This window comes from Montipora capricornis, chromosome 14 (genome assembly GCF_036669925.1).
Source record: "Montipora capricornis isolate CH-2021 chromosome 14, ASM3666992v2, whole genome shotgun sequence".
NCBI lineage: Eukaryota > Metazoa > Cnidaria > Anthozoa > Scleractinia > Acroporidae > Montipora > Montipora capricornis.
Window position 1 is genome coordinate 13,435,883 of NC_090896.1, and position 15,000 is coordinate 13,450,882.

A 15,000-nucleotide genomic window follows, 5' to 3' on the forward strand; every position below is an offset into this window, starting at 1 on the left:
TGGCAACCCGTACAGGAATTGAACCTGGGCCACATTGGTGGGAGGCGAGTGCTCTCACCACTGCGCCAACTCTGCTTCCCTGCTAGGAGGGTTACTTTTTTTTCAGAAAATAATTTTCTGGCTTTTATTACATTCATTTATATATCTATTTTTCATCCAAAAAAACAACCTCAATATATGCAAAAATTTAGTGATTTAGAGCTACAAAGAGTGAATAGGCCAGTTTCAAAAATACCATAATACTCTTTGTTTCAACTCCAACATTTTGCATAAATTATGCAAAATGTTGCAATTATGCAAAAAGCATTTTTAAATTTCCCTTGGGACTTACAATGGCGCCATAAATAAATAAAAGCAACGCTTATTCAAAATTCTGGAGGGCAAACAAAGAGTATTATGGTATTTCTGAAAGTGGCCCACTGCAGGCCTTGGCGTGCCACTCCCACAATATTCGACCGAAATCGACCCAATTTAAACTTCTAGCCACCACGAGTGAGCAAAACGGTAGGCTTGAAAGATCTCAGTCTCACATAATTAAACAGACGCTGACGTTTGGTTAATTCTTCGACCTTGTAGGAATCATGACCTCACAAAATGAAACTGTGCTCGAACGAATACACAACCAAAGTAAACTGAGTCGCCGATAAGCATGTAACTGTGATTGCGTAATGTACAGAGAGCAAACGAAGGGTTGAGAATGCCATGATGTTTTCGTTTGTTTGTTTGTAGCGGTGTCCTTAATAACCAAGCACCTATTCAAGATATATAAGATTGTATGTCCAAAATAACGTAATCAAAAAGCCCCGACACCTACCTTGCGAAAGTCTCAACACTGGTGAAGCAACACTGGTATGTGGTATGCTCGTCACGGAACGACCGCGTGAGATCTGAGACTCAAGCCAAGTCTTTTGCGGTCAACAGTGTTGAATTGGAACGCCCTTTACTTTTTGCCAATATTGACAGGGACGACCAGTCCACAGTAAAGTGAAATGAGTTTTGTGGCCTTATGTCCTTATCACCTTCCCTGGTGATACGAATTGTTCCTGATGATGGTGAAGCCGTAGACTGGACGGTTCATCAGAATATCGTTTTTCGAGATGTTCTGGTATGATTTCTGTTATGCATTTATAAATAACTTAATTTGACAAGAATGTACGCCGGTTTGTGAAATACTTTACAACTTTTTCCTCAAACGAAATTTGCTTAGAGTGATGCAGTTCTCTGCGAAATCTTAACTAAGGTTTAAATTTTGGAAGAAAAGCAGCAATAAGTCTGATTCACAGTGTATACAAAAATTTGGTTTTATCAACGGAGTTGATAATGTAAATTGGCCACCGTACAGAGATTCTAAAAGCTGACGTTTCGAGCGTTAGCCCTTCGTCCTTCGCTCTGACGAGGGGCTAACGCTCGAAACGTCAGCTTTTAGAATCTCTGTACGGTGGCCAATTTACATTATCAACTCCGTTGATAAAACCAAATTTTTGTATACTACTTCCCCACCGACGCAGCACCACAGTTTCTTTAGAAACTACCCCTTCATTCATTTGATCTACAATGTGACGTGGACACTACCGCCTGAAACTTTTAGCTCTCACAGTTCTTATTCTGGTCAGAGAAAGGTACTGCCTTGTTAATTAATTACTTTGATCCTGTCTGAGATCAAATAAATATCACTTTTTTTTTGCTTTTTTTGAAAATGAGTTAATTTATGAGGAGTTGTTATAGACGTGTGAATCAATACATGTATGTTATCATCATCAGCATAGCATGTTATTATGTGACCTGAGCCAAGTGCTGTTATTTGAGCCCTTGTAGAATTAGACACTATTATTTTTAAGTGCCATGCAAGGCTAATTCAGAAAGCTACTAAATACTTAAATGGTATCTAAGGTATGTTTAATGTTAGGGGTCATCCAAGGCCATATGAATTATTCTTCCTTGAAGGTCCTTTAAGATCCTTAAAAAGATTTTCACCAGGGTATGTCACAGATATGATTTTGCTATTTAAAAATTAATAATATAATCATTGATTGTCTTGTGGACTGTCTTATCTTGATACAGGAGGCAATATCCCAGGTGATGCCTAATACTACTGCCACTGCATTTGAATGTAAGCATACTACTGTATGGATGACTGCTATTCATGGATGATATTTTTATTTAGGAAGTGTAGCTGTTTTTTTTGGTTTTGTTTTAATTTTGTGTTTGTTTTGTCTCTTTATCTTGTATCACTCACATTCTGACCTGTAAGACCTTAGAGGGCTGTAATGTCAGGGTTTTCTTTAAGGTTTTAAGTAGCCGGAGTTTTTTGCAAAGTAGACGGTTGTGGGTCCAGAGGACCCACAAGATGGGCTTTAGCCCATCGCTTCTAGGGGGGACCGGGGGCATGCTCCCCCGGAAAATGCATTTCCTGGCATTTTGGGCCATGAAACTCAGACATTAGAAGGATGAATTAAGCTACAATTATACTATGAAAACCATGTTACTCAAAGAAAGACGAAGCGACATTTCAATAATACAACCCTATAAACAAAAAGTTGAGGGATATTTTTTGTATCTTTTTGGGGGTTTTGCTGGAGCTAACGAGCATGGCAAATATTGCCACTTGACAACGTGTAAACATGGCACACACTTTGAAGGACTAAGACCAGCAAAGGCTTCTGATTGGTTGTTAAATAAAGAAGCTGATTGGAGGATACTAATTGGCCAATGGCGTAAAGGATGTTTCGATCCTGTTTAAGTGTGAAGATGACACACATTCGTTCCATTGTGTAATTAGGGGGAAAATATGCTTGCAGAACTTGGTTGTAGTAATTTTGAAAATTGAAAATCACTCGAGCGGTTTAAGAGTGATGTAGTGTTTTTTCCGAAGAGTTTAGGAGTTCCGTAAAGCAGTGAGAGTTGATCAAGAGTGACGTTGGATAAAGATCCGTTGTCATGTTGAAGCGTAGAGATGCCCTCGAGAGGACAAGAACTTACGCGGGCAAGTAGGATTTGACTCCGAGGAGCGTTACGTTCAAGTGTTTAAATAAAGTCTACGAGTCCTCAGCTTCTACGTTCGCTATAAATGATCAACTGAAAGGTTCAAAGTGAAAACGAAGGAGCGGTTAGTGAATGACCAGGGGCTAGTTTTGTTTCTCAGTTGAGTTGTGGTAAGAGATGCGTCAACGCAGGCTGAGCGTGTTGCTAGCAGAACATCATATGTAAATTTCCTTCTGGATTGAGAACAAACCTTTTGAAAGTGTTTCTTTGTTTACAAGTTTTTTTATGATTGCGGCGTGATTAAAGGAAGTTTTGCGCGAACTAAAACGTCCTTGAGTGATTTTTCCTTCCAGTAAGATACAATCGGTGGCTGTTTAAAGATATTGAAATCCAATATGGCGGACAACAAATCATATTGTTCCTACTTTCCCGCCACCACAGCAAGATTTTTTCAAAACGAAAGTCTCAAGCATAACGTTTTTAAACTGCCCTTGAGTCAGAAGTCTTTTATGTGTTTTCAGAAAAGATCTAGGCACTGCAAATTTTTATTTGTATTGAGCCCAAGTAGTTTAGACCTCATAAACATCATCTCCTCTACATGTCTTGACTCTTCAAACAATGAAAGTAGGCAGCGAAACCTGACAGAGAAGGCCGTGAACTTCGCCGGCTGCCGGCTCTTACGTACTTGTATATACAACCCTGACTGTGGAGGAAAATTATTAAAGGGATGTCACAAAATCAATGGCTTTTTGACAATAAGTACAAGACTAATAATGGAGAGTTTGAATGTACAAAATCCCTGTGCTGTATATTAAATCAGTTGTATTCACTTCTCACTCATGATCTCTCCTTCCCTGTTATATTTGAGGTTACCTTAACTACATGTATGCTGCAGCTGGGCCATCAAAATAATTTATAGTCATGAGACCATCACATTTTCTCAACTGTTCAAAAAACATTTTTCCAGTTCAAAAAAAGTCTTAAATGAAAATCTTTTGATAATAACTGTCACATCGGTGATGAAGTCAAGATATTTTTGGGTTCTGGTTGTAGGCTGGACCACAATCCACAAATTAATTGATTGATTGATTGATTGCCATCTTAAACTTTGGTCAGACAAGGTGTAATGACCAACTACAATAATTTCCACCATTTAGATATAAATTTCCAGTAATTAAGTGCGATTTGCCACTGTACTTGTTGTATCACTGCAAATTCTTCGCTGTTAAATTTTATTCTAATGGCAAGAAATAAGAACGCTCAACATTAGGATTATTTTTCAATTTGCATTAATCCATTTCTTGCCTTGCCACACAAGACAGAAAAACGCATGTTTCAGGCAAAATTAATTGTTCTTGTGTGGACGCAAAACTCACTTAATTATGTGCACAAGTTGACTAATGTCAGAATTTTGTTTTCTTTAAGGCCAGCTTCATGCACATTTTCTTTTCATTTGAAATGTTTTAATTTGAAATTTTACTGCAGATGAAGATGAAGAAGGAGACAGAATAACTGTCAGAGGTGATGAAGAGCTGCAGGCTATGATCAGTGCAGTAAGTTGAAGATTTTATAGCAATTTTGGTCCGTCATGTACTGTATGTAGCTTAAAATGATAGCATACTTTTTACAAATTGTTACAAATAAATAATCCTACAGCTGTAGAATTAATGTCTGGAGGAATACTGATCCCATCAAAAAGACAACTGTTTAAAGCCTCTCAGGATTTAGCCTGATTCTCAGACGGTCCATGTCGCTCTTGTCACACTCCCTTTGAGAAAAGTGTGTGACACGAGAATTAGGCTACTGAGGATTAAGCATCGCACAGGAATTTAGATTTTCGCTTTAGTTTCAAAGCCAATCATTCTGTGACTGGCATAATCAGTGTTTAGTATCTGAGCACATGCAGATTGAAAAGCACACATCAGATGAAATGTATAGTTTAATTGTCCTATCCCTTCTTGAAATCAGTGAGAGTGTAAATGTTTGGTGTGAACCAATATCTTGGTCGTTAGTGATAAAACCATGAAGTTACATGTAGCATTTTACATTTTTATGATTACAGCACCTTTGGATTACATCTGAACGACTGAAAAGGAATTTGTCACAGGAACCTCTAATTGTTTATCCAAAAGGTAATAAATTGGCTTAAAAATGCTTAATAAAGCTTAAAAATTAAAGTAGCTTACGATCCCTGAATCCTCTGGACCTTAATGCTTGCCAATGAAGAGGTCCTTTTATTGTTTGTTGGCTCGCTCTTACTGGGCTTCTGATAGGATGCGGAAAAAAATTGAAAATTATGCAGAAATTTTTTACCAAATTACGCATAACATGTGTTGATTATGCGGAATTTGAAACAGTTTGTATAATGACTAACAATTTGGCCCATCCAGTGTATACATTTTTGTGGTACATGTACATGTACATGTATTTCATGAAATTTTGAAATGAACGTGGTTCAGAACATGAATATTTTAAAAGAATAATAAACTTAATATATACATGTAGATGCACTTTTAAAATTTTATTTTGACTTGAAGTCAACTTTGAAAAAGTCCTAGTGCTCCCATTGCACTGTAGTCGTTACCTGTAACCTTCTGATTACTTAGTCTACTTCAGATGCTCGATCATTGAGTTATAGGTGACTTTTGGGGACTAAGGCTATTACAAGACGGCTTAGGGCACAACTGTGCTGCCATACTGCATTGTTTTGTTTTATCAACCTTCTGAATTGGAGATGGAGAAGTAGGTTGACACTCCAGCAGGGCCACATTGTAGCCTAACTAGCTGGTGGTTTTGTCAGTTTTAAAGCACTCAAAAGAGCCAGGAAGCTATGAGGGGAATGGGGCTCCATAATCCCTTCAGAGCTTCTCAGATAGTTTTAGTTTCTTTGCTTGCTTGCTTGGTGAACTAACCTGCAGTACTGTATGTTCTATAGCGATCTTAGGACATGCATTTTAGCCCAAGCTAATATAATTAAGTCCACTAATTCTAAGAGTCTACTCCCTCTGAGCCCTTTAGTTCATTATTGAGCATTAATTAGATCATTGTATTACCAGCTTGCAGAACTTCAAGAAGAAGAAATTTTTGTGGACTTACGGTAAGTCTATCAGATTTTCACGAAAATTGCTGCCATTTAATGCACCACTGCTCCTGAAAACAGACTAGTCAGTTATAATGGGAGAATGCACTAAGAATGTTCATTAGACCCCAGTTGTTCAAACGATAGATAGCGCTATCCGCCGGATAAATCACTACAGTGTATCCCCTGGATAGCTCAATCGGTTTTGCTAGTGTTTATATATCCGCTGGATAGGGAAATCCGCTGGATAGTGCTATCTATCGTTTGAATAACTTGGGCCAGATGAATTCAGGTTTCATTCTTTTTTGCCCCTTTTGTTCCCACCTTCCTAAAGAGAATTCTCTTTGAAGAGGGAATATTTTTTCACTGGCGTATCATCTTACACCTGACATTCTCTATAACAGATAAACACAAAAGCTTCACCAGTGAACAACGCAGTTCCACCAGTAGTCAACAGGCAACTAAATGTGTGAGTTTAACCTACACGTATGTGAATTACATCGTGATATATATGATTGTTTCTTTTTTACCGTTGGTGATTTGTTTTTAAAATTGATCATCACTCTCCACAGCATAATTATGTTTCACAACATTAAATTTTATTGCTGAATGCTTTCAAATGGTTCTTACACTGTAAATCTTAATGATCCCTTAAGATGTAAGAACTGTTAAAGAAAAGAGTGGTTGGGCACATGTCATGTAACTTGACAACCCTTTTTCCTACTTTCAAAGTGAAGCAAAACTAGATTATTGATTCAGAAGAACTATCTTTATTTCACCAAGGCTATAAAATAGACTATATCACAAAGATCAAATGGATGGTAATTAATATGGAAATGAAAATAATACATCAGCACACAAATATTCATACATAAATGAATTACGTAAAAATGTTGAAGATCCGTTACCAGGATTCATGCTAAGAAAGAAGTAAAATCGTTCTCTGGTAAAAAGTTTTGAAAAAACTATGAGCTTTCGACAGACTGAACTGCTGCCTCAACGGATAAAAATGTGTGAAGCCTAAAAGCGAACGAAATTTAAATATAATGAAAATTTTGCATAAATTAAAGGATAAAAGCATGTAGTAGAAAGAATGTTAAAAATGCTAAGAAAATTAGTGTTTCTTTAAGAGAATGTGATATTGTCTTGGGAGCGGGCACGAATTATTGTCTGCCCCAACAATCATGATATTGACTTTAACAATTCTAAAATCATTGACAAAGCGAACAACCGGAGTTAAGAAAGACATTGGAGTCATGGCACATGGCAAAAACTGTTGGGGCAGACAATAATTCGTGCCCCCTCCCAAGACAATATCACATTCTCTTAAAGAAACACTAATTTTCTTAGCATTTTTAACATTCTTTCTACTACATGCTTTTATCCTTTAATTTATGCAAATTTTTCGTTATATTTAAATTTCTTTCGCTTTTAGGCTTCACACATTTTTATCCGTTGAAGGCAGCAGTTCAGTCTGTCGAAAGCTCATAGTTTTTTCAAAACTTTTTACCAGAGAACGATTTTACTTCTTTCTTATAAATGAATTAGTTAATAAATACTCAAAATTGGCAAACAAATACCGGTACGGGTGAAGACATGCACGGTGCCTTAACGAACACCAGTTACTGTGGGTGTGGCAATTGCAGATGTAAGCTGGTAACAAAAGTAATGTGATTTCAGAGGTTGAGTATTATTTTATATATATACATGTAATTTCAATCTCTAATTTTGTTGAATACACACTGTAGATCACGGTGCGTACATTAGCATGATTAGTATAGTCATTATTTTTCTCTTTCTCATAGTGGCTTGCACAAGACTGAACGTGGTGACATCAGAAACATTTTAGCCAATGGTCAGGTATGTCCTTGACTATTAACTGAATAATTGGTTTGAGCAAAAAACCTTTTTTTATGAGGAACACTTGCATTAAAAGGAAACGTAGATACAAATGTTCAGTGCAATTACCAAAAGAAAACACTGAGTCATGACTTTCAATTCATTACTTTTATTTCTTTGTCTTTTTTATGCACTAAGTGGAAATTACAGTAAATGTTTTCATATCCTGATTTTTCGCGCGAAAACCGACACGTTTATAACTTACATTTGTTGTAACTTCCACTTGGTGCATGTAAGTGTGGCATCGTTTAACATGTAAATAATTATGACCTTTGATATTTATATGGCGAATTTTGATGTATGTACATGTATAACAGTCCTGATGCACATGTACAACCACTTGATATATGTATGTCATTCTTATTGTGTAAATAGCACATCTTAATGTTTTGTCCCTCTAAATTTAACAAGCATAGGTTCGTCTACATTCATGTACATGACTGTATGTTTAGTGAAAAGTTTCAAGTAGCCCCTTCCCATGGTCAATTCTGATTGGCCAACTGATTTGTCTATACTATGCTACCAAACCTTGGTCAAACATTTTGTTACAACAGCTTGTTTAAATTTATGTACTTGTCTGTATGACTTAGTCAGTACAATTAAATAAATGCATAATTATTTGTGAATCTGCAGGTATCGCACACTGACATTCAGCATCTGGACATATTAGGTCATGGAAACGGAGGCACAGTATATAGGTTTGTAACTAGAATCTGCTCTTTGTAAAACGAGTCAAGTGTGAGCTCTTTCTTATATGTTCGTTTTCTTTCTTTTTTTGGGGGGGGGAGGGTTGGGTTGTTATAGAGATTGGATCAGCTGTTAAATCTCCATTTTGTATTAAAAGCAAAGTGTTTTCATTTGAAACTACTCAATTTTACTCAATTATTTGAAAGATAGGATTAGTTTTGAAGGACACAGAGTCTATAACCACTAAAGATGGATGCCATTATCATGTTATACACACCCCAAAGCATGCTGGGGCCTAAGAATGGTGGGGATAAGATGTAACTTCCCCCTTTTTCCAAAAGGAAAAAAAAAACTTATAACAGAGTATCTCAATGTGAACAGGCTAATGAGAAAGTTCAAAGTTTGAAGTTTTGAAAACAAACTTTCATGGTCCCACCCACGAGCATTTTCATAACGAAATGAAATGTTTCTTTTTCACACAAAATATAGAAAGTCTCTACAAATTCAGGTGGGTTGGTGGTCTCACAAATCTCTTTGAGTGAGTCCTCAATTGTCCTTTAGTGGTGCTGGATTGCACTGTGCATCACTATTGATTGACTTCCCTGTGGACTGAGATGATTCCTGCACTCTTGAAGATCTTTACTGCGTCTGATTTGGCTTGCTGACTGCTGAATCTGTACTTTGGTGCTGGACTTGTGGACTTGCAATAGCTAGGCTTGGGCTCTTTGCTGGGGGACATTGGTTTCCAGGGTTAGGGGGCTCCCTCTGGAGTGACCCCAGCCCCTGATTACAAGGCGGCTTCTGGCCATTTGTCAGATGGCTGAGCGTCACTAGAGTCTGAATGTTCTGTTTGGCTACCTATGTACTGGGACATATACTGTAGGTCTTCGCATCAGTGGGCGGGGCAGCAGCCAATCGGATCTGCACTCGATTCTGGCGTATCTTTCCGTGAGGGGTATTAAACCACATTGTCCTTGGAGAGGACACTTTCTTGACAATGCCATGGGGCCAGGCTGAATCCTTGTGCTGAGGAGTGGATTTTTCATATACCCACAGCGGGAGAGTAGCCTTTGAGCAGGAGAGTGTTCAATGTCCTTGTTACAATATAGTCTGGTAGCCCGGTAGCACCAGATGAATGTCCTTATTCTTTTTCGGTAGTGTCTTACAAGTCGGAGCAGTGTCGAATTGTATCCTTAAAGATTTAGTCATGTCCTTGGTCAGTCCCAATTTTAATTGGCTGAATACCCCCCCACCTCATAAAGGTCAGTTTCACAATCACTTAAAGTGATGTCGATTGTTTGAATTTGTGTTCATGACTTCCAAATGTTTGGCATGTTTGGCAAAGGGGATGCTGCCATTTGACATGCACAGGTAAAATGTCTGATTCTCTGGAACATCACTTGTTTGAAGCTGGGCATATAGAGCGAGGGTGTGAGGCCAGGCTGCATAGTACTGACAAATATCAAATTTGCCCTGGCAACTGGACTGACTTTGTCCCCATACTTTCTCTGATTTACTTTGAAGTCAACTTGAATGACCTTTACCCCAGTTTTGCTCTGATTTAGGGGGTTTCCTTGCTCATGTATAGTTTACTAATGTTCAATGGGACCTTTGGCTTGCTGCATGACTGCTTTTGCCTTTTAACATTTTTCAAAGCTCTTAGCTATCTGCAACACAGTTTTAAGTGGGGTGATTTCATTTAATTAGTGGCCTTGTCCCAGTGACCCTTATTGAGTAGCTTTGACATAACTCTCCTGATATGAATTTGTCTCTACGTAGCTGGTCCTCGCAATAAGCACAATAATGTAGGCTCCTACCTTGTTTTTATTTGGGGAATTTTGTTCTCTCTGTAAGTACTCCTTCATTCCCCATGAAATGTTCCTTCAAATGTTTGAGAAGAATCTCCGGTTCCATCCGTTTCTCCTTTTACAGCTGAAAGCCTTGCATGAGGTTGTCGAGTTCTTCATTGCCAGTTATGGTGGAGCTAAAAGCTGCCATACATGACCTGTACCTTTTGCTGGCCACACTACAGCGCTGTACATATAGATTTAAAAACGTTAAAACTAAATTTTCGACCGCCTTCTGCGGCCTTTTTCAGAGGAATGTACATGTACTCTGCAAGTCACTGAATGCAAATATATAACAAAAGACGTCATTGTTCATTGCTCCTAAGGCAGGAAACCAGTGATGCGTAAACCCTAGGGAAGGGTGCTCTCTCATTAACAGAGTTCTCGTCTAGGAATGAATGTAACGATTCTAGAAAACGCCTTGTGCTATGCATTGTACAAGCATTGTACTAAGCATTGTACTATGGTAAAAGAATCACTTCCTTTTTTCCTTCAGATTTTGAAAGTGTGTTTGCTTAACACCTGCCTGTCAAAATTGGAGCTTTGATTTTTAACTGAAGTCTGTTTACCGTGAGCGTAAGTTTTGGATTTCACGTCCGCCTTTACTTACGTCCAAAACTCACCGATTGGACCTCAGAGGGTTGGATCTAGGGAAAAGTGATGACATTCACTCAATAGCTTAAAATTTCAGCGTGTAAACGTAGTTTATTATATTGTATGTAAAACACAAGTTTAAAAATCTGAAAGCCCGAAGCTCCCGTGCTGCATTGTAACTCAGTCGCGTACAAACGCATTGCATTCCTAAACTAGTGAGTATTTGACGTCACTTTTTCCTTGGTCCAGCTCTCTCAAGATTTTAAAGTTAGTAATGGCGGCTCATGAAATAGGAAAATCCAGTTAAAATATTGAAGTGTCTTTTTGAAATAAGGCTGAAAACTAGGGTCGCTGAGTGTTTAGTTAACATAGTTTTGAAATCCAAAGGAAAAAAGGTTTTTTTTTGTCATATTATGTAGTACCACTTTTAGATTAAGAATTAGTATTGCACCAATACTATCCTTCATGTTGTCCTTAGGGCATTGCATACGAAGACTAATAAAATTATTGCAGTTAAGGTAAGGTTCTCAGTATTTGTTGCCTTTGATCTACCTATTTGGTTTCCTTTTTTTTGGTTAGTTTAATTCGTTTTCATGAGTGAAAGTTCGTCGTCGTAAGGGAGAAACTTAAGTATTACCAAAGAATCCTAAAAATTCCTGTCTTGAACATCTCTATAGAGTCGTCTGGGAACTGGTCAATTGCTAGTTCCATTTTCCTTGAGACGTCAGAGGATGTTGAATAATGTATGAAACTTGTGTATTAAACTGTGAGCGTTGATTGTAGTGTTGAAGTTTGACTTGCGGTGTTGTTGAGTTGACATCTTTTAGGTAGACGTTAATCACCCCCTCTTTATTTTTCAATTCCTCCACTACAGCTAAGAAGATAATCTTCAGCAAGTAACCCGCACAAGCCATTTAACTTATTATAGATCATATGAAAGTCTTTTTTTACTGGGTTGCCTATGGGCAAACCCAGTCGAGGTCTGCGTTTAGTTTGTTTGTTTTCTTTTTTTTCTTTTTTTTTTTTTTTTTTTTCCGTGTCGGTAAAAGTCTTGCCTGTCACTCCCCTGGTAAGTGGTGTCTTTGTGGATAGAGCCTTCTGCGCGTATTTTCGTAGGATCGAGAGGGTAGTGGAACTGCGTAGATTTCTCTGGTGGACACAGTAGAATCATTAACTTAGCCTGCAATGGCGTCGAAAGTCATGCAACGCGAATGGCGTTTTAGTGGATCCTTAAACAAAATATACCCTTATGAAGCTCAATAATGGAAAGTCAGTTGGATAAACTAGGCATGAATCTCAAAAGCGACGAGTACTGGACTTCGACAACAATCTATCGCCCGTCGAGACGAAATCAAAGTGAGCAGTATTTACCTGAAGTACAAGGTAATTTGACACAATTGAGTTTGTTGTCTTCACGCACGCAATGAAAGAGGAAGAGGTTTTCGCCTCTAAGAGCAAATATGTTGTTTGTTTCAATAAAACTTTCGCTGGAAAAGGATTCTGTGGTATTTTCTGCCTTTGTGAATTATAATATCATGTTGTGTATTGAATTTTCGAGCTTAAGGTTGAAATGTGATATGCGAGAAGTTTTTTAGTTTTGCTCTGTAAGCGGGAAGGGTTCACAGGCCTGTTGAAAGCGTGCTCGAGTTTCAACAAAATGAGCCCCAAAATCAGTGAAAACTTGTGACGCAGATGAATAAAGTAGCTGCTATTTCCAAAATGATGCAATTACCTGGTGATAATAACGTCGTACGCGTCTTGGAGAGTAAATTTTGATTTTGCATAAAGAAGGGTTGGGCGATTGTGATCTTTGTTTTGACTTCGCTCATTTCATTGTCAAACTTTATAACACTTGACAGAAAAAGAAACTTTTTAAAAACCCGGTATCTTGCCATCATTTGACACAGATGCTTCACTGTTTGACGAGTAAACATGCCGCGGTAACGTAATCACGGCGCCCGCTGAATTCCGGCCATGTCACTTTTCGATTTTGCAATTTACTTGAACATAGCAAAACTCTTCCAAAATGTTTGTCGCTGATCGTAACTTTTATATTCTATATTCACGGTTCAAAATTAATGTTGTTTTCATGTCGTAAATATTTCATTCTCGATCGACCGTCCCGGAAACTTCCTTCTGCTCTTTCTGAAAACTTTGTATCAATAGTTATTTGCTTTTTCATCAATATTTGTTTTGCATAAAGCAAGCTAACAAAATCTGTACCTTGCTGAGTTCGCATTTGTTAGCGTTAATAGTATTTTCAGTCAGATGCTTCTGTTTTTCGTGACGGGTTCATTGTTTTGGTCTCCCATCCTAACACTAACCCCGCTCAACAGGGCTTGACGTCAGTGAAGTTTAGTATTACAAAGCTGTCAGATGCTCAGAGGGCACACTTGTGGTGCAAGGAAGTTGTAAGGGAACTTGAAAATTATCAACATGTCAGCCCAGAAGCCAATGTTTCTCGCTTCTCTTTTATTTGTTATTCTTCAGAGACTGGAATGCTGTATTTCAATACCACACAATTCAGTGCCTTCTGATTTTCTGTAGCACGTACCACAGGCAACCCAGTGTATGCTTCACGGAAGCATCTCGTTTTTGTGAAAACGAGTTGAAAGAAAGTTTAAATTATCTCTTCCTTCATATGCAAAGTTCAATAAACGATGCTCTTGAAATTGCATGGAAAAGAAGCCAATCACGTGGTCTAAAATGAGGCCACAGTTGGGGTTGACAGACCTGCACAACTCCCAAGCTTAAGCGTGTGTGTTAGCCTTTTTCATATGGCTTGGCTCTTACGAGTATGTCTTTGAGCGATCGACTTCTCCTGTGCGATATGCATGGTGGATCTTTGTAGATTTCGCTCAGCAATGGTTGCTGTTTTATTTTTAAATACCAGTTTTTTGAGGATTGTGTTAGCTTTGGCATCGATGGATGTTATTGCGTGACAAAAGGGAAGATTCTTTTGTTTTCCCTTTGTTTTCTTAGGAGGGCTTGCTCTCTTAATATCTTCAAAATTTACTTTTGAGAGAGTCGTGTTTATAAGATTTTCTGAGTAGCCTCTCTCTAGCAAATTCGATTTGAAGTTTTTAACGTTCTCTTCAAACATTTATTTGGAAAAGTTTATTCAGAGAAGTGTTAGAGCCTATCCTTTGATGACGCCTTTTTATTAAAACTCCCGGTGGGTGAGACAAACTGAAATGTGTAGATTGGAACGTCTCGGCAGGCTTAAAATGAGTGCGCACATCAACGACTGCGTCTTTTTCAAATCTTTTGCCTTTGTAGATGCTGGTATCCAGGAGTGTTGTTTCCGTTTCGGAAACTTCAGACCTAAATTTGATCGAGGGTGATGTTCATTTTCTTGTTGAATGAACTGCATTATTTTGTCTCTGTTTATAGTCCAGAGCGAGATTATGTCGTCTATGTAGCGTTTCCAAACGAGCGGTTTAAAGGAGCTCCGTCACGATATTTTGGGTTCAAAAGAGACATAAATTTTATTTAAGTTATGGGGAAATAATGAAAATAACAATTTGTTAGTGAAGATAAGAACCAAAGAGACAAGAATAAATGCAAGCATGACCAGGATGGTGAAGGATGCAGAAGATTAAAACGGATTACAAACGATCTTTTTGATAAGTTGAGGCTAAACTTTTCAAAATCCAAGACTGTGACGTACCTCCTTTAAATTCGCTTTGGCTGAAGATCTCCGTTTCTACCTTACTCATGAAGGCAACTGCCATTTTGTGCCTATGGCCGTACCATGTATTTGCGGGTAGTAGTTAAGTGTACTCTTAAAGTGATGTCCAATGATAGGGAGTTTAAGCACGCGACGTTTTTGAGCCGCGGACGGCAACCGGAAATGAACATTTCGCGTGCCAGGACAGTATTTAACCTAGTCATCTTTACTGGACGAAAGAC

At 38.2% G+C, this 15,000-nt stretch overlaps 2 protein-coding genes across 4 annotated transcripts in view; one reads left to right on the forward strand and one right to left on the reverse strand.

Moving 5' to 3' along the window:
* The window catches only part of LOC138032124 (translocator protein-like), an 8,165-nt gene extending 7,295 nt beyond the window's left edge, over positions 1-870 (reverse strand). Inside the window, exon 1 of the mRNA XM_068879720.1 lies at positions 815-870. The gene's annotated coding sequence lies outside the window, so the exon portion shown is untranslated. The remainder of the gene's footprint in view (positions 1-814) is intronic.
* Positions 871-955: 85 nt separating this feature from the next.
* The window catches only part of LOC138032118 (dual specificity mitogen-activated protein kinase kinase 5-like), a 41,392-nt gene continuing 27,347 nt past the window's right edge, over positions 956-15,000 (forward strand). For all 3 annotated transcript variants that reach the window (XR_011128278.1, XM_068879712.1, XM_068879713.1), the window contains exons 1-9: positions 956-1,105; positions 2,062-2,110; positions 4,468-4,535; positions 5,045-5,114; positions 6,039-6,079; positions 6,466-6,530; positions 7,867-7,921; positions 8,594-8,658; positions 11,567-11,606. Coding sequence is in view for 2 of the 3 variants with exons in the window: in XM_068879712.1 (XP_068735813.1) it covers positions 1,007-1,105; positions 2,062-2,110; positions 4,468-4,535; positions 5,045-5,114; positions 6,039-6,079; positions 6,466-6,530; positions 7,867-7,921; positions 8,594-8,658; positions 11,567-11,606 (552 nt within the window). In the remaining variant the exon portion in view is untranslated. The remainder of the gene's footprint in view (positions 1,106-2,061; positions 2,111-4,467; positions 4,536-5,044; positions 5,115-6,038; positions 6,080-6,465; positions 6,531-7,866; positions 7,922-8,593; positions 8,659-11,566; positions 11,607-15,000) is intronic.